Genomic DNA, 20,173 nt, shown 5'->3' with positions numbered 1-20,173 from the left:
TTGGAATCTGTTTGATGCTATTTTTTCTGACAAACGTAAAATTGAATTTATTATTACTGGACTGTAATACTTTGAGTAGTCAAATATATAACACAGGAATACAGTTCTGGATCTAAATTGAGTTTCTGTGTGGCTGAATGGAATGCCCATCTTGGTTGGATTGAAAAATTTCATAAGGCTTTTTTTACCCAAGCATTTTCTGCCAAGTGCATACAGGAAGTGGGTTTGGCCGTTGTATCTAAACAAGTAACTTCATTTCCTGGAATCTGCTTTTTTGCAAAATATGGACTTTAGGAAATAAACTGCAAAGAGGGATCTTAAGCAGTACCTAAAAGCCTCTGAAAAGAAGTCTGCCCAAAACATCAAGCTCCATTTTTTATACATATAGTCACAATAATGTAATTTTTTTTTCCCAATTTGGTAGTTTCTGTATATAATTAAATTAATATTAAGATTCTATTCAGCATAATTGTGCATTAATAACTCAAACTATTATCTTTACTAGGGTCCATTTTGCAGTGGTCCATTTTATGTCAGGGGAAAACAAGAGAGCATTTATTGTTTCTTGGCAAGGCTGCCATAAAGTAGTTGAGATACAGGAAAATGTGTTGTATGACCACACAAGTTATAGAAATAATTAAAAACCCCCAAAACTGAAGGAGAATAAATGTAGTCAGGTATAATTTTCAGTTAAAAAGGAGACATGAATTGTTGTAACATTAAACATACTCTGCTGGTCAGCTGCTATTTTTCATGCTCTTGCCTATAATATAATCACAGCCTTCACCTTCCTATGCTCTTAATCTTAGGATCAACTCATCTTTTTCAGATGACAAGATCTTTCAACAAGATCTTTTTCAGATGCTTGAAAAGCAGTAGTTCAAAAGCTGTTTTATATCAGACTTTTTTTTGAAAGGGTTATTGCAAATGAGGGGCTATTTGAGAATTGCTAATAGGGAAAACAGTATATTGAAAAATTTAGTACCAAGGAGCCATACTGTGATGCATCAGATAGCAATCTTGAAAAATTTACTGTTTTCTTATAAATTATGTTGCAAAATCCTGAAGCTTAGAGAGAAAAGTAAGTACTTAAAGGAAGTAGTGTCAGAAGTAGTGTCAGAAAAAAAATGCTATGAAGTTCACAAATAATGGGGAAACCAGACATACCTTTTAGTGATAGAATTAATTGGGTACTAATATACAGACAATATAAGAAACAGCTTAATACAGCTGCTGATTCTGAGTTAAAAATGAATGCATTTTTTATGATAGAATTAATTGGGTACTAATATACAGACAATATATGAAACAACTTAATACAGCTGCTGATTCTGAGTTTAAAATGAATGCATTTTTTATTATGAATCCTTTTTTTCTGCAATACCTCCACATTTTGATCACCCATATTTGTGCCATATATATCCAGTTTTAGTGGTGGGGAGAAATAACTCTAAATATTGCAGAAATTTCCTTTAATCTTCAAGTGTACAGACAGACAATGACATCGGTTTGAACAACGGCCGCTGTTTGGAAAAAGAAGAATGTCTCGGTTTTGTGTCAGGAGCGTTAAAACAACTTTACATAGGGAAATCCCAGCAGAAAAAGTCAGAATTCCAGGCAGACATCCTTTTGATTTTCAGCAGGTTTGTTTAATTAACTAAAGCCTAAAGTTCATGGCTCTAAGATATAGGACATTTAATATTGAAGTAAGCTTGTACGACAAGGAATTTCCATAATGTATTGTCTCATTTTGATCTTAAGGAAAACAAGCAGTTTAAAGCCATCAAATAGAGATGTACTTGGCATTCAGGAAGAATTATGCTATTTTTCTAGATATGGTCACTTATTTCAACAGATTTCAAGGGGCAAAACCCCTCTTAATTCTGTGTCTTGACATAAGCAGATTTAGAGCTACAGAGGTTATTGGTGCAAATGTTATGTTTTGATCCTTTACTGTGCATTAATTATATAGTCCAGTTGGTTACAAATTTTTGTTTAAAAGAAATCAAAAAAAAGTTTTTCACAGTGGGAATTGTGCAAATATGAAATGGATTTTCACTCAAGTATTTTTCATTACATCATTTTTTTTTAACTCAAATTCCATAATATAGCTACAGAGACCACTGAACTTTCAGTATAAAACCTCTGTCATATGATGAGTCAGAGAGACAACAGGGGAGTCTTGCCTCTGTGAGCAATCACTTTTGTCATTAATATCACATTAATGAGAAAAATACTAATTTTTGACATTAATATCACTTTTGTCATTAAATATCATTGTGGCTTTATAATGGTATTAATGAGTGTCATCAGTTTTGGTTAAACTGAGTGGTTTTTGAACCACAGAAACAAAAGACAATAAGTAAAATGCAGAAGAACACAGATTACTTGACTACTTTTATTATTCTCTATTTTAATACAGTAGACGTATTAGGCATCTTAAGAATAATTACAGCTTTCTCTTTTTATGTACTGTCCACACTATACTCAGAATAACTAAAGCCGACAGTAAGACTGTAGGAGTAGACTCTGTAGAGAACATTTTCAAGTAATATGAAATGTGTTGCATGTTATTGTGCAGTTGTAAAGGTTCTATGAAAATAATTTGTATTTTGAATAATGAAAGTTGCCTTTTAATAGTAGAGATTTATTTAATTTTTTTTTTACTTTTCCTTATCATAAGGGAGAAAGATTTTGAATCTCCATATTTATTCACACATATGTGTCAGCTATGTCTCTGATGTCTGTGACCATACTTGGGGGAGAAAAGATGGCACTGCATGTTTAGTTGCAGGATCAGGAATTTAGCATCTAAGTTAATTTGCTTTTCATCATCAGTGTTGAGGATGGCAAAAAAATGTTTAATCATGTAGTGCCGATATTCCTCTAATAGTAAGTGATCTGCAACTACTATAATCTTTCCCAGGCTCATGGAATTTAAAAGATGTGTTTCTATAGTCATCCTCCAGTAAGACAAAATGAGTGATGATCAAGAATTGCTACAGATGCACTGATAGGCTTCTGAAAAACAAACATGCTGTGAATTATTATAAGCAAAAAGTTGTTTCGAAATCCTAGGCTTTATTTTGCCACACTGCAATATCAAATTGCTCTCTGGCTTTTATTTCATGGGGAATGGTTGCTGCACATAAATACAAGAAATGATTATTTTGCTGAATGTAGACATTTGTTGTTATGGCAGCAGGATCTACCATTTATGGAATAGGTTACATCAACCCATAACTACAGGATAGAAGGCACTTCCCGCCTCTAGGGACAACTTAAGATGGAAACTTCATAAAAAACTTAAATTCATTGTACCATAGTGAAGTGTCTGAGATTAAATTTGGAATTAGTATGCACACTTCTATTTCAAAATGATATTTGTAAACCCTGATGTGATTATTTTCTAATGTTTTCTCCAAGGACAGAAAATAATGTGAATAAAACAGAAGTTTTGGTCAGCTTAGCAGCAATTACGAGGTCTTAGCTGTCTCTGCATATTCATTCTCCCTTTGGTAAGACAGTTAAATTCATTTTCTGCAGTGGACCAGCTCTCAGAGAAAGTATCTTTATCATTTCAGTGGCCCAATATCCATTGTGGGATTTCACCTGCACTCTTGGGAAATATTTGCCCAGTAATTTTAGAATTCTCATAGTTCTTTTATCTCTAAGTTCAGTACATAAAAGCTCCTTATCATTAAATAGTAATTCCTTCTTAAAAAGCATTGCGATATATTTAACACAGTTAACTTTCTGCAGCTGTCCTGTGGCTTTACGATGACAATCTTTAATCCCTGTTGTTGTGAAATTGCCAGAGAGAAAGTAAAGAAAGAGGGATATCATCCTGTCAGATGATCAGAACACTGTTGTCACAACAGGAACTTAGATGCATCTAAGTAGATATTCAGTAACAATAATTAATGTCAAATTAATTTATAACTAGAAAGAAAAATAATCTTGCAAGGCCTAGTTGTCACAGAGTTGTTGTCAGTTATATTTTTTGTTATAAAAGTGGTATTTCCATTCAATATACATGCATGATTTTTTATTAAAGATGCAATTTTCTTAAAACCTCCTCATTTTTCTAGACTATGTTAACACTGATTCTAAAGCAAAAACTGGTGTAAAAAAAAAAACTGCTTACAACATTAAGAATCTTTGTTTTCTTATTTTTTATGGTGTTGCATTTTTTGTGTTTACTATTCAATCCTTCAAGATTTCTTTTTTTTTTTTATTCAAGATAAAATATATATGGTCACAAGAGTTTTAAAAAGAAGCAAGCAAGCTTTATCAGCTGAAGAAAGTGCGAAATAATGAGATTAAGTCTTAGCTAACGGTAGGTGAAGTTTTGTAAGAACAATTTTACAAAGTTTTGAAAAGCTGAAGTGAAAATTCAAGAAAGAAGTTAGCCAATTTATTTTTATGTATAAGTCCAGGTTCTATTGTTATCTCCTTTTCTACTTTGGCTCCTATTTGAAAACCATTACAGGTAAAAATTAAGTATATATATATATATATATTAAAGGTATTGGTAATAATAAATCTATTTCTACATGCACTACCAACTTATTTAGGCTTACTAAAATGCACCCTTTCTGTAACACAAGGGGCATAATATGCTTAATTCCACAGAGAAGTTGATAACTTAGAGTCAGGGTAGACGCATGCAGGCACCTGAGCAAAGTCAGGCAATTGCTCTAAACTGCTGTTGTATGTGCACAGGACTCCCATTTTGGCTGTGCTGAACTTCTGGAGCTTATCACATGTCTAGAGGTTCTCAGTTCTGAGAAGATTAGTTAAAACTCCTGAAGGCTCAATTTTGTGTGTATATTTAGAGTACAGTAAATATACATTGACTTCTTTGACCACTGTTATTTAAAACATCAGCAATGGCATGAGAAAGAGGGGTTGCTGTCTATAATATAACAATTACATGACTTGTTCAGGAAGTGAAAAAGTGCTTCCTCAGTAGCAGAATCCTTGAAATTTATTGTAGTTGTTGCTGAGGAATAACATGCCTAATTACTTTTTAAAATCTGTACAACAGTACACAACAGGCTACCATGCTCATTCTCAGAGGCAAACTCCAATAATGCTTCAATAGAGCAAGAATCATTTCCTTCTTTTACAAAGATGTTCCACTCATTTCTTAATTGCCAGTGTTCAGCTGCCAAAAGGAAAAAGCAACAGGACTGGTAAAGCTCACTCTTCTTGAATGTAAATAAATAGCCAATTTTAAAAGTTCTAGGATGTTGATTGGTAAGAAGAGATAGCTTACCATGGAACGCATCTCGTGGTTTCTTCTCTCAACTGGCTACCTCAGCATACCCCATTCTGTTGGTTCTGGATTTCCTGCTGGGGGAAAAAAAAACACCAAGCCAAAATAAAACAGCAGCTCCTGAACTCCTGAACTGTAGTTTATAGCCTGAAATTAAGATTATTTGATGATGAATCTATTACAGATATTTTTCCTTGTCTACCTAAGATGTAGTACATACAGACTTCTACTTCAGAAAACCTCAGTATCTTAATAAAGAATAAAGATAAAATGCAATATGACATTAAAAGTGTAGTGAGCTTCCAAAACCAGACTGATTTTTATAACAAGTCCTTTTTCCCTCTGCTAAACTGCTCTGAAAATGAAATATGCCTCTTTCGTGGTTTATAATGTTACCGGCAACATTGGTGGTGGAGACAATTTTTCATGCACCAAAAATACATGCAGATCTCTCCATATGTCCCTAAAAAATTCACTTGCATTTGGTCCAAGCTGTCATGATTCTGTTGATGTAGCTTGTCATTTGGTAAAGCTCTTAAAATATTCTTTTATCCCACCATTCAGAGTAATTTTTCTAAAACTGAGGAAGATATATGGACAAGAATTTAAATACTATATCCTTCGAATCACCATAGAACATGTAAATGAGTCAGATTTTGTTGTACCTTTTTTTAGAACATTTTGGTCTAGTTGAAAAAGGGAGACAAGTTTTTGAACTTAAAAGAGCTTTTTCAGGTCTAAACCAGAAGCTGCAGATGTTGCTACTGCAACACAGCAGATGTATAAAAGTGTCAAAACAGATACATTTAATTTTCAATTACTCAGTCTTGAGATCTTCACCTTAAGCACAGTAGTCTAATTTAAAGTTGATGGGTGATTCAAGTGCCTAATGTATTGGCCTTTTCTTATATTTAGTGAAATCTTTACGAATTCATCAACTCTTGAAGGGAACAGATTTAGACTCCTACGAAGAAAGGAAAATGCATGGACTATTTCTAATATCCAGTGTTCAATGTAAACTGCACAATGCAGTAGAAGATATATGTCCTGGTTTATGAGACATTATCTGAAATTTGTGATTCTGGCATAAGCAAAAGTGATTCTTATTTATTTAGAAGTGGCAGCACTGTTGGGTGGGTCTCCTAAACACCTTGTGGGTTTGACTTCATATTTTCCTTTGTATCCACCCCCTGACCTTCTGCCAAGCCTACCATGCTTCATTTCAGGATCTCTGTGCCTACTAATTAAGGACTTTCAATGTGTGTATGTATTATACAATCAAATATGATCTGACAGGCAGCTTTAAAGAAGTAAATGGTTGCAAATAGCAGCTGAATTGGTTTTTCTTCTTGAGACATACAAGCTGTCATATGTGAAATGCAAAATATTTCTGCAATAATATTAGTATCAGAATATGAGGAAAAACTTGTTTATATAAATACATACACTACTTCATTCCTCACTGCTGATATCTGCAAATACCATGTTCATACTAAGTAGCCTCAAACTGCACCCACAGCTCCTCTGCTCCCACTTTAAATTTGAAAAATCTGCTGTCCACTGGTTCTTTAAAGAAAAGTCTTAAAGCTTAACTAGGTAACTTAACAGTAGGTACACTGTAAATTTTTCATGCTAGCACAGATATTCTACAGGATCTTAAGTCCATACCATGTAATATGAGAAATTATTAGAATCCATAACGAAACAGAAACAGAAGCAGACCAAAATGGTCCTCTTAACTGGATCTAACACATCCTAGGAAAATATGTACTCTATCAGGGGAAGGTGATGATGCTATCAGCAGTTTTCTTTTATTCTCATTAGGATTGTGCTTTGCAAAGTTTGACAGGTAGACAAAGTAGTATAGTGATTTTCCAGAAGAGGAAAATGAGGGAAAGAGATTTCAATAGTTTCAGTCCTTTTAGATTCAGATCACTCTGAGGTTCAATCTGGTATCAGACTTGCTACATATCAGTAAGGAAGTCTCAATTTGCATTTCTGACTTTCATTAGGCATTAAAGGTCAAGTGGCTTTTGTTGCAAAAGTATAGCTGCTGAAAACCTACTGCTGGTTAATATGGAAAATATTTTTCTTACCTGTATTGTTACCTGAGATTTCTTAAAATAATGAAACTGGGGAAAGTCAACATAATGGAATTCAGCTGTCATATCCCATTTGGAATTTTGTTGTTCTACACCTTGGACAATCTTAAAATACCCAATTTCATCTTGTTTTGAATTAAGTTTATATTTAATTTAACTTTTGGTTTAGAACTACAGTTCAATATTTGCCTTACTACTCCTGCAGAGGAGTATTGATTAGTGTAAAAAAAAATATATTCCTAGTGGAGTTCTTGCAAGTGATTGGTTAGGTTTTTCTTTTTGGAAGCATGTCAGTTGACCTTTATATGAATTGGCTTTTACAAGCTGGCATTGTATGCAACATTTCATTTTCGTTCTTTTATTTTAATCTTAAAGCAATATCACATATCCTCTAACAATATACATTGCCATAGAGATGGTACTTATCTTTGATTTGTGTCTGACACACTCCTATACAAGTTTATTCTTTGCTGTTAGGCATTTACAATTTTTAACTTAGCGTGATTTCTCTTTTATTTACAAATTATTTCAGCATATATAGAATAGTTTGTCTTGCCAGTTAATTTTAGGTGGATAAAATGATGCCTATGCAAATGGCATGTGTACAAATTAACTCAAGGGTTTGCACAGTATAAATTTGCACTTGCAGAGTGCAATCTGACTTGCCTAGGTCAATGTTCAGTACCACAATAAACACGCTTACAATCCCAAACTGTTCATTTTACTCTCTTCCTCACCTGTAATAAACAAGCAAACTCCAGAGTCAGAGAAATTAAAGTATATCAATGTATTATTTAGTTTATTGAGTCTGAATATTCTGGTTTTCCTTTGAGGCTTTTAACTTTCCAAAGACTTTATTTTGCAGCTCAACACTGCAGGGGTACAATGAGTAACCTTGTTTTATGTCTTTCCCATTTTTTAATTGCAGTCTAAGGAAGCTAGCTATTTGTAATATATATGCTTTTCATGAAGAATTTAGCTGAGCTTTACAGTGGGGAAGTATTTCTTTTATATTGTTTTTTTTTTTGTGTATTTTCCTACTTTTGAGTGTTTATTCTCTGTTGATTCATTATTCCCAAATTCTGTTACATCTACTCTTTTCCATCCTGAACAGATGACTCTGATATCTTGGGGGATCTTGGTAAAGATGTATAAATGATGCTTACATGCAAATACCTCTAATACCTTAGTTCTATTAGAAAGACTTAACAGATAATTTGTATTTAGTTTCATTTGGAAGTGTTCACAGTTCCTTTGTTCATATTTGATAAAAAATGAATTATTTTTATGGCAATAATTATTCCAGTTCACATTGTAATGACTTGATGGCAGTCCTTTGTAAGCATGAAGATTCACAATTCACACTACTTACTATACTGAAACTCTTCAGAGAACCCTCACTTGAATGAGAGCTGTTGAGGCAAGGGGACTTTTTTCTCGTATCGATTTTAGTGGCAAAATTCTCATTCAGTGAATGCTGAAAATTCTTGTCTTGTAGAGCACTTGGTAGGAATGGAAACACAGTCTTTTACTGTGAAAATGTAGTTTCTGCAAAGCAGATATGTGTGCAGATGCCTTTCTCATCACAATACGTGGTCTGAACAGCCGTTCCTAAGAGTTTGCTCTTGTTAACCGTCTTAATGTTCCTCCCTCAGAACAGCTCAACTTGCAACCTTAATTCTTCTCTCCTGGAGAGCTGTTTCCCATCCTTTTGCAGTTTAAACTGTCAGCCTCTGGCATAAGGGCTGCTAAAATCCCCTTGGAGCTCCTATAGCAGGACCAAAACCTGGTTTCAAGGTATGGTTGCAAGGAGGTAGTGTGATTCTGTTTTCTGGCAGAGAAGATAACAATTTCATGCTGTTGTTTGACAGTCTTAACTGAAGAGCATGTGACTGTTTTCACACATTAAACTTTAGGAGGTCTTCTCTCTCTGAGCAATAAACCCTTTTTCAACAAATAAATGAAAAAAAGAAGAAGGTGGCCAGACTTAGTGCTCTGGGAGTGTTATCTACAGTTTGAGCACTCTTGAAATCTTTGTGTAAAAACACCAAAATAAAGTCCTCATAAATTGTCCAGTATTTGTAAACTGTGCACTAACACAAGCTGCAGTAGGTTTTGCAGGTGCTGGATACATTTAAAAAACAGTATGGTCATTTAAATATGTGCAACCATGTTTGATCACTTATGGCAACAAAATAAGGTCTGAGTTTATACACTTGCATGTTCCTAATTACTCAGATATAGTCCTCAAGTAATCCTAGTGGATATAATTTAACTTAAAAATAGCGTTCAACCCTATAATTTCTCTGCTGGCAGCTAAGCAGCCAGTGCCACGCAATACCCTACACGCTCCTTTAACTTACTTTCTTAATTAAAGTTGATGAGGCACTAAACAGTTGTTGCCTAAGATAGTTGGAAATAGCATTTGTATATGTCACAGTATTGAATAAATGATCTCTAATTTAGTTACTGATAGAATAGGGTGTGTAATATCTGCCAGGGGCTTTGCTGAAATGCAGGCTTCTACCAGCTGTAGGTGTACTTTGATCTTTTCATATCATGTCAGAAAGCAACCAGCCACATCCAAAAGCCTTACTTCAGTGTATTTTGAAGTCACATCAATGTAACGATTTTAGTCCGTTATCAATATTACATCAAACTTACTGTTTCTTGGTCATTTCTGATCTTGTTGCTCTAGTTCAGAGCTTGTGAGCCGTCATCGTCATTCTGCTTTCTGACTTACCCAGTCCCAGTGGGACAGCTGTAATTTTCACATTTTATGAAAGGAGACTGTTGAACCATAACTTTTTTCTTGATGTGGAAGTTGGTGGAGTGCACTGGGTGGGATTACAGACAGAAATCAAACCTTTAATGAGAACATTCTTAACCATTCTAATTCACAATGTGGATCAAGCCAAGTTCTCGCAAGAAGAAGCTGTTTGAATTTACTGTAACTAGTGATGGCTCTGCTGTAGATTTCACTTTGTGAGTTGGGCATATTTGTGAGTGTCTTAATATTAAAGCCAATCTGCACAGCTTAATAAGGAAGGTATAATTAAAACTAATTTCATATAAATTCTATCAATTTTTAATACAACCCTGTCAACTGATTTTTTATGAATGTGATTGTAAGAAAGTCTTATCTTTTTGCCAACGATCTGAGTTATTTTTATGGTAGCGATTATTGCAGTTCACATTGTCATGACCTGATGATGTGTTTCCTGGTTCTCATCCTGTAGGATATGATGATTTTTCTTCAGATAAGAATTTTCAAATATTTATTTTGTAACACTACATCACAGTACTGAAGAAGGAGAGGAGAAATTGTTTGGCCTTTAAGAGTAAAAGAAATTTTTTCTACAAATCTAACAGTTTTAGCTGAACTGTTCGGCTACCTTGTCAAAAATGTGTTATCATCAATGGTTTCTTCTCTCAGTTTTGATTTTATTTATGTCATGTACGTATTGCTATACATAGGTTTCAATTTACAGAAATAGGTAGACATAAACAGAAATTCAATAGCACCTTGTTTTAAAAGAACATATAGCTTATTTGTTTGAATTGGATCCAAGAAAAGCATCATGTCAATAATGCTAGTACCTCTTTGCACTTGGAGGCCATTTGAATGAAGGTGAAGCCACTATAAAAATTAGATATTATTTATGAAATGTAAGTGGCATGATTGAAGATATATCATCGATGGAAAAGGAATAATCTTCATTACTGAGCAGAAGGAAAACACAACCAGTCCATTAAGTTTCCAATGTTTCTTGCAGTCTTTTACTAGTATTAATATCTCTGTATTCCATAATCATCCTAAGTATCTCTGTCATTATCCACACACTTCAGTGTTCTCCTGTAGCTGTTTTATGCTCATATTATGCTGAAATACAATCCTAATAGTCCCTTTTAAGCTCCTTTCCTTAGACACTATTTTCAGAATATGATTGTTTGCTACTTCTTATATTTCTGTATTTGCTTAAAATGGACTGCATAAGTCAGAAAGTTTCCCCTTCCTGAGAGTTGTGGGCATCTATTTTTGTGTGCTTTGTTTGGCTGTACAAGTCTGCTGCCTCTTAATGTAGCACTGGAAAATGATTATCAGATTACCTTTAATTTTGGTTGATGCATTTCTGCCAGGCAGAAGCAATGATCACTGTAATAGTTTTGTTTTCCAAACTTACTTGTACTGTTTTCACTTCTATCAAAGGCATCACATTAAATACTTTACATTGGGGTGTTACATATGAGTAAGGGCATTTAATTGTTTATTTTAGGCTCAGCCATGACTTTCATCCAGATTTTCTGCACATAATACAAACTTTTTCTGCAACAAAAGCAATTCTAGAGGGTCAATTCAGACTGCATATTAAAATTAGTGCTAGTGTTGGGATTAATGTGCTATAAAATTCTGCTTGCAAAGCTGCCTGTTTTAATTCAAGGCAATCTAGAAGCATGAACATTAAATTCTCAGGCCATCATCACAGAAAAATACATTTTCTTAAATCCTCTTGCTCCTTTGGATCACAAAGCAGTGTAAAGACTGCATTGTATCTTTCTTTGATTTTCTTATTCAAAAAAGGTGGAGCATTTCTGCATGCTTTGCCATTCACACATTCCTGGTGGTTCTATTTTCAACTCAAAATTTTAAAATTATCAACAGATGTGACGATTCTTTTGACTGAAACAGAGAACAAATTTTTCTACTGTGTTTTGAATAAAGATTTTTAAACTTTTATGGGTTATTGATCCCTGAGTGCTAGTTCTTGTTACCAGCCTCCATTGTAAACAGTATCTTACACCACATAAATCTTACTGAAGCCAGTGGGGAATAATCCTAGTATTAGGATGTAAGTATAAGAAGGGAAAGCAGAACGTATTTGGAGTGACTATAAAATGCAGCTTCCAGAGCTAGACCCCAGTAAGGTGTATTATCCCAGTATTGCATATCCCAACCTGTTTAGGTATGTTTTGTTAGTGTATTATTCCCAGTTTCACCAAATGGCAAAGCAAGTAGCACAGTAATAGTTGTATGCAATAAGTGTTCACAATCATAGAATCATAGAATAGTTAGGGTTGGAAAGAGCCTTAAGATCATCTAGTTCCAACCCCCCTGCCGTGGGCAGGGACACCTCACACTAAGCCATGTCACCCAAGGCTCTCTCCATAATTAGCATATGCTTTGTGCATAGTTGGTATAAAACATAACAAAACCTCTTGAACAGCAGAACACCCAGGAAACTTCATAGCTTTTGTGCACAATGGATTTGTGTGTCTCAATAGCTCTGAAGCAGGAAGGAATGATTGTGAGTAGGACAGAATAAGGAATCTACAGGGGAAAAAAAAAGGAAAAAGAGAAAAAATTCCAATTTAAGGTATATCATTTTGAAGCTAAGTTGCAACCATGAGGTTGAATTAGACATGCAGCTATTTTTCATGCAGTTTGAGTGTGAGATTCATCCCCTTTTCTGCTCCTGGATTGTCTTCATTACTGTAATTTATTTAAGTGAAAGTCTCATCCTTTCGCCTTGATTATTTATTGACATATATGTACCTGTGATACACAGATGCTGGTGTAATCTTTCATTCTCTTAGCTGTTGATTTTTTCATTAATGATAATACTGTTGTATTATTTTTAATGCAACTGTATGATAATACAGTTTATTATTTTTATTTCTTTCTCATCATCTTTTAATCAGAACTATCAATAATACAGATACAATACAATATAAATAATACTTTATGATAGTGATTTTTAAGCAGATTTGAAGGCCAAATAGGTCTTGACATTCTGGTGCACAAAAGGAAACAACCACCATGTTGAAAATATAAAAGGGAGGAACCAATCGTTTTTGTAGGTAGAACATCTACTTTACTTAAAAGGGCATGAAAAACGTTCATTAATATGTCATTAAAAGAAGCCTGAATTTTTTTCTTTCAAGAATACTGACACTATTCAAGGTATGTTTAGAGGCCAATATGAAACAAGGATGAAAGAAATAAGGAAGCAAATTACAGTTTGCTGTTGTGAAAATACTTCTCGCTCACACTATTTCACATTTGAAATTTTCAAAGTTTGGTTTTGCATAGCAACTTTTTAAGTTGTCTTAAAAAATTACACAGCTTAAACATTCAGACTTTAGAGAAGTGAAATTAAACAAAATTAATTTGTCAGATAAACCTTTTTTCAAAAATGATTTCCCAGTGGTAAAACATCAAATTCATAACCTGGCTGCTTTAAGACCCTTGGGCTGATTTGCTATATTTGTCTAAATAGAAGTGAAATAAATGCAAATTGTCTATCTTTTGATGGTTCTGAAGTAGATCCTTTTTTTTTTTTTTTTTTTTCCTGAGGCAGGAGAAAATATGTCACTTGGATGTCAGGAAGCTTTTGAAATTTTCAAGCGGGACCATGCTGGCTGTGTAACCGCTGAGGACAACAAACAGCTTCTAAAACAAAGGTGAGTGTCACAGCAAGATACTGCTAGAGGCAAACATCTGAGAGTATGGTATAAGTCTGGGTAGGAATGCGTGAGTATTTTTACACCAGCCATTCCATGCTTCTATTGACAACTTGGTACTGAGTGGTGGCAGAATAAAAAGTCTGAATAGAATATGAAAGTGGCATAAGGAATCTTAGTGCCTGTTTCCTCTGGTTTTATTCATCTTATCTTCATAACCATGTTGAAGCAATGTGGTAATGGCATTCATGATCATGAATTATCTAGAGGAAGTAAGATCCATGTGACTGAATCAATTACTGCACTTTCCATTGTCAAAAATGCTTTACTGGCTTCAGCACTGAGTTGGACTGTAAGCTACAAGATGTTTAACATATGCTTTGTCTGTTGTTCCTAACTTGTTTGCCAAGTGATTTCAGCTTCTCTCTGTTAGTTTTGCACTCAAAACCAGAAATAATACTTTGCACCTCCATATTTATTATAAATAGTGGCAAAACACTTCAGAATCTTCCAGATGAGATTGTGAGAATGGCAAAACATTGAAAACATAAATTTCCATGAAGTGGACTTTAAACATCTCAGAAATTAAACCACCAACACTTCTCCATGTTGACTGAATAACAGGACTCTTTTGGTGTCAGTTTTTCTAGTGTTAACTCTCCTTGTACTGCAAGAGAAATACAAGGCTGTGAGAGTGGATATGCCAAAAGCAGATCTATCAATCTACACTTGTAACTAAAATTTACCCTAATGGTTGGGGGTATTTTAGCTTCCTTGCTTTTTTTTTTTTTCTGTCCTGGGTTTTTCTCCAAGTTTCTACTGCTTTCTTAACACAATTTTCCTACTTAATGGGCAAAAAATACGTTATTTTCAAGGTCACTGAGTTTTATGCTTATTTACTTCAGTAAAACTGAGGCAAGAAATGATCTCCACATCTTTGTGACTTACTCAAGATCTTGCTACATCTCACTTTTCTGAACTGGTTAACTGTCTACCTGGGTCTTTAACATGGCCACAGGGACACCAGTTACGAACTTATTGGATGTGGGTAAGAATTTATCCAAATAGATTGAATGTTTTGTAATGCCTTTCTTTCGATCAATAGGTCAGATGATCATCACTGAATAAATGATTGCACTACAGTCTTTTCTGGCATTGCTGTCTATGGAGCAGAACACTTCATGGGCACAGCATGATAATGGGAGCAATACAGTTCTGAGCCATGTTCTGCATATCCTCTAGTTAATCACAATTCTTCCATATTTTGTCTGTCTGTTATTACTATGAAGCAAACCAGTATTTCCTTCTGGTTTCAGAACATGTAATATAGATGGGCAGAACACACAAAGTGTGATGCCAGATTTGCTTTCTCTAAAGAACAAAGAGATTCAGGCTAATGCCGTGGGTAACCCCTCTGTAAAATAAATCAGCTGGTTGCTGAAATCAGTGCTAACGTGAATGTTGCTACCCTGGTGGAATACAGCTTTCCCCTGCTATTTACAGTCATTTTTAGCAAAGATGCTATATGTCCAAGTTTACTGAGTTCATTAGAATGGATTTATTTCAAGTCCAGTCTGTAATTTGGAATGCAGCCTCTGAACTACCAGTTACACAAAAGCTCTGTTACCCAGCCAGTGTTCAAATTGCACAGGAAGAAGTGTGTGGACACCACATGTTTAAAGGTTACCATAACTTTCCTTTATATGTAGGCCTCATGCTAATAATTTTGTTTATAGTTGCATAACCACTTCTGTCACACCACAAACAGTTTTTGGTTCACAAATTGCTTATTTTTAGATGTCTTATTTTTTCCTTTGGGTATTTTGGGTAGATTTTCTTGGTTTGCTATTTATCATAAGATCATAGAAGAGCTGAGTTAAAAGGGACCTTTAAAGGTCATCTAGTCCAACCCCCTTGCTATGAGAAGGGACACCTTCCACTAGATCAGGTTTCGCAGAGCACTATCCAGCCTGGCCTTGAACGTTTACAAGAACTGGGCCATTTACCCCTCTGAGCAACCTGTTCCACTGTTTCACCACCCTTATTGTAAAAAATTCCATTATATCTGATCTGAATCTCCTCTCTTTTCGTTTAAAACCATTGCCTCTTGTCCTATCGCACCAGGCCCTGCCAAAAGTTTGTTCTCATCTTTCTTACAAGCCCTCTTTAAGTACTGAAAGACCACAGTAAGATCTCCCTGGAGCTATCTCTTCTCCAAGCTGAACAACCTTGACTCTCTCAGCCTGTCTTCAAAGGAAAGGTCATCCGGCCTTATCATCATCTTCATGCCCCTGCTCTGGACTTACTCCAGCAGGTCCACATCCTTCTTATGTTGTGCGCCTCAGAGCTGAAAGCAGTGCTTCAGCTGGGGTCTCATGGAACTAGAGTAGAGGGACAGAATCTCCTCCTTCAACCTACTGGTGACCCTTAATTCATTTGAGGTACACTGGTGCTTCCCTCTTGGCTCCTAATACCTCAGGATCTCCAGCTCATCTCTGTAAGACTTCGAGTATGCATTATATCATTCTTACAACCATTATACACTGAACTGCCAGTGAACCTCTTCAACAGCCAAACTGTTGCTTGGGCTGTGATGCTATTCATACAGATGTGAATATACATAGTCATATATATGCAGTATACTTTTTTTTCCTGTAACTGCCTGTGTATAATTGGTTAATTGAATCAAATACTGAAATGCATTTGTCTTGTTTTAAAAATCATATCTAAGAGAAATACTGGTTTTGACGTTGAACTTTTCACCTACTGCTTCAGAGCTCTTTTTAGGGGCAATACCTCAGTACTGTAACTCAGTACCATCTCTGGCTTTCAAAAGTGGAGAAGCTTATATAGTTAAGGATAATTTCTCTCTGAAGCTCATTTACTGACTTACTGTTCAAGTGAAAGACAATAGGTTCAAGTCATGCCGTTAGGACAGTTGCCTATGAGAAGTGGCTTTGTTAGGTGATCTACAGCTTAGTTTTCAGTTAATACATAGCAAGTCTGTTTCATTTTTCTTCTGTACATTAAAAACTGTTGACCTGCTTAAAAAAAAAAAAAAATATTTATGCTCAGACAGAATCAGATTTCTGCGATTTGGACTTCCTATACTTGACTTCCAAAGAACTTAATCATATCCTGTTTCTCAGCTCAGTTGTGCTCTCTTAGCATTATTTGTTTGAGGAGAAAAACGCATCTCATTTTCTGGTTGAGATCTACCAAGAAATCTTCCCAGCTGAGCCACTCTGATCTAATATTGCACACTGCATGAAGCTTTTAAGTCCCATCCTAGTCCGTATTTCCAGTAGTAAAATTCTAGTGAGCTTACAGATCTGATGTAAATCTAGTTTTCTCTTTGTTGTTCTCCATTGATTTCTTTCACTTTCTTCTTTACTTGCTTTCTATGATTCAGATGGCTAGCAGATAACTTATTTTTTTCAGGAACTATGGGTGAGTTTCATAGAAAAGATGAGTCTAAGGTCACTAGTTATGATTACTAATAATCAAAAATGAGTGAATATTCATCTACTTCACTACATGTCTACAGTCTCTCAGCCTCTGAGTTAGTCTTGGTTTATATTGTATGTTAGAGATTTTTTTTCAAAATGTTTTTTCTAATTACTGGCATTTCCATTCAGAGTGAAATCTTTGCAAAAACACCAAATTAGTGGCTAAATTCACTCTGGGGTTTCATTGTGGAATATTTATCTTGTAGATAATATACATGAACTCTTTTCAGCTAACAATGTAATTGCTTAGTCATCACTATTTGTAGCAATATCACCTTTATGCTAGATAATATCACCTTTTTATTAGAGTGTCAGAAATAATTTTTTCTCTTTCAATGTTAGTATCAAATATTAAGTGTTTATCTGGTTTATTTTGTTTGTGATTCATAGTTGCAGGTGGAATTTGTTGGGCTGTCATAAATTAATGCCAGATTTTAGTTTCTGTTATTGTGCTAGTTTATAAACCATATTTGACAAACAGATGCATGGCCAGTTCAACTTTTAGCAGTAACCTATGAATAAGGGCTGGATAGGTAGCTGGCTTCAACTTGTCTAGCTAAGGATCTCTGTGAACACGAATCATAGTCAATAGTCAGCAGTAGATCTGCCTCAGGAATTACTAAGTAATTGATGAATGTAGTATTTGGCTCATGGGAGCTGAAGGAAAGAAAGAGAGAGATGCTTTGAGGTGTTTCCCTTTGATGTTTACACAATCTTCAAGGCCTACTTGGGTGCTCTAAGTTAACACCAGTGAAAAAGACTTGCATAAAAGTCTCACAGATGCTTCAGAGGCTTCTGCCTTCTTCATGTGAGAAACATAAGTACTCAGGAACCCTTTAAGTTCAGCCATTTAGCCATGTTGAATTCAGCCTTTAAAGCAAATGTTCATGAGCAGATACAAATATGGGCGCTTGAAATTCTAGGTTGTTCCAGTTTTACAGGGAAATGGGCAAACTGAGAAGTGGCACCTTTCCAAACTCCATTTTTCCAAGGAAAAGTTGTATTTCTATAATGTGTTTTGTCATTATTTGAGTTAGACAGAAATACAATTTTTTTTATTTCCTCAGTTATTTTGGCTAGAATAAGACTTTTCCAGATCAGCTGAAAGTTTGCTTAACAACTAAGTATTACAGTTCTGCCTCAAAATTCAGCAAGGTTCAACTTGTACACAACCAAGTAACAATTCAGAATTTCATGTCATAGATAGATAAGGACTATCTATAGAAAAACAGAATAATGTAGTTTTGTCACACTTCCCTATATTTTGTTCGAGAGGTTTCTTAATGACCGAGATGCACATTGTCACACAGCACAAACAGTGATCATCAGCATTATGCAAGTTACAGGCTGAAATTTAAAAAATCTTGGTAAGCAGAAGTTCTAATACTTTCAAAAATTTTGTTTTAACTTGGCTTGGCTTTATTTTTGTTTTATATAGCTGTATGTTAAAACATTGCAAGCAATGTGGCATATTAAAATTGTTATTTTAGTGTAATGTGAATATTTAAGAGAGCTCATTTGTTAGAATTGAAATAAGATAATTTTTAAAACTTAAAAGCTCAAATAAGTTTGTTTTGTCTATCTAGTATACTTATTTGTTGGATGGTTTATTTCAGAAATACTTTATTTTAGAACAAACAATCTTTTCTGATGGATTTTTTTTTCCATTTATTTCTACTTACAAATCAAAAAGTAGTCCTAAGTAATTCTATTTTGTAGTGAACAACTAGTTTGACTAGTTGTTCTTTAGAGTTGTTCTGTATCATTATGCTTGCATTGACAGGTTTGCGGAAGCTAAATGCCTTGGAGAAAAATTGAACGAAGTAAGAAATAAAATAAGTGAGTACATTTTAACTTCAGTTTACCTTGTAGCTGATGAAATCATGGCATCCAGAGGATATGGGAAGAGATTATAGCTTCTAAGAGAAAAGAGTCAATCTATTACTAAGGTTTCTGATAAGTTAAATTGCTAGCTGATGGTAGCAGTAATCAATTTATGTACCAGTTTTGATTGTTTTAAATATCATAATGTGAAAATTAGCTCCCTTGCTTACTTGACAGGATCTCTGAAATCTCTCAAAAGAGAAGTTAAGCTATTAATACTGGGGGTTTTAATTTTATTTGGGGATAAAAGGATTCAAAAATATGATTTCAAATTGTGATACCTAGGGATTAAGAATTGTATTTATCTATAAATTCATATAGCTTCTCATAAAGAAGATTTCATTGTTGAATTACTGAATTGCTTCTCTGCACTTTCTTTGTATGTATTGATTAGAACAATTCTGAGGAGTGCCTCAGCTTGCTGGGGTTTTTTTGTCATTTTTTGCTTTAATGCCCAAACAGCACATGCTTGCCTTCCAGTTTCAGATTGTTCAGAGCCAAAAATCTCCTGTATATACATGCAACCCCAAGCTAGGTCTTATCTGGTCCTTCTAGCAGCATTTTATATATTCCTCATGGATTTCTTGAATTCTGTTGATTCCAAGCTTGTAGCTTCTTTCCTAGAAATTGGCTATACAGGTTCTCTATCAGATGTGAAATGCAGTTTTGTCCTCTACTCCTGAAGTCGATGGAGATCAGATCCTCCTGTATGCACACATTCAGGAGAACCAAGTCTCTTCAAGCTTCCAGATACAGGCTGCAAGGTACTAGATTCAACGTTAACCTGGCATCCTGGTCCAGTGGTGTTTTTAGTTCCTCTCTTCTTCCTCTTTCTGTGGCACCAGCATGGACAACGAATTCATTTTCATCAGTTCTTGTTTTATAGCATGAGCTGACTTCTGAAAAGGACAAAAGTCTCATGGCACTCCTGACAA

The 20,173-nt window shown here is 34.8% G+C and overlaps 1 protein-coding gene across 8 annotated transcripts in view; it reads left to right on the top strand.

Annotated features, from left to right (window-relative positions):
- KIF6 (kinesin family member 6) overlaps positions 1-20,173 on the top strand; it is a 146,603-nt gene that overhangs the window by 80,642 nt on the left and 45,788 nt on the right. For all 8 annotated transcript variants that reach the window (XR_009727322.1, XM_061365992.1, XM_061365994.1 and 5 more), the window contains 2 exons: positions 13,743-13,845; positions 19,138-19,193. Coding sequence is in view for 7 of the 8 variants with exons in the window: in XM_061365992.1 (XP_061221976.1) it covers positions 13,743-13,845; positions 19,138-19,193 (159 nt within the window). In the remaining variant the exon portion in view is untranslated. The remainder of the gene's footprint in view (positions 1-13,742; positions 13,846-19,137; positions 19,194-20,173) is intronic.

The sequence above is a fragment of the Neopsephotus bourkii genome, unplaced genomic scaffold, assembly GCF_033783945.1.
Source record: "Neopsephotus bourkii isolate Nb327-2 ecotype Australia unplaced genomic scaffold, CSIRO-AGI_Nbou_v1 NB_1292, whole genome shotgun sequence".
NCBI classification, from domain to species: domain Eukaryota; kingdom Metazoa; phylum Chordata; class Aves; order Psittaciformes; family Psittacidae; genus Neopsephotus; species Neopsephotus bourkii.
Note: the sequence above shows the minus strand (reverse complement) of the source record. Positions and strands in the feature narration are given on the sequence as shown.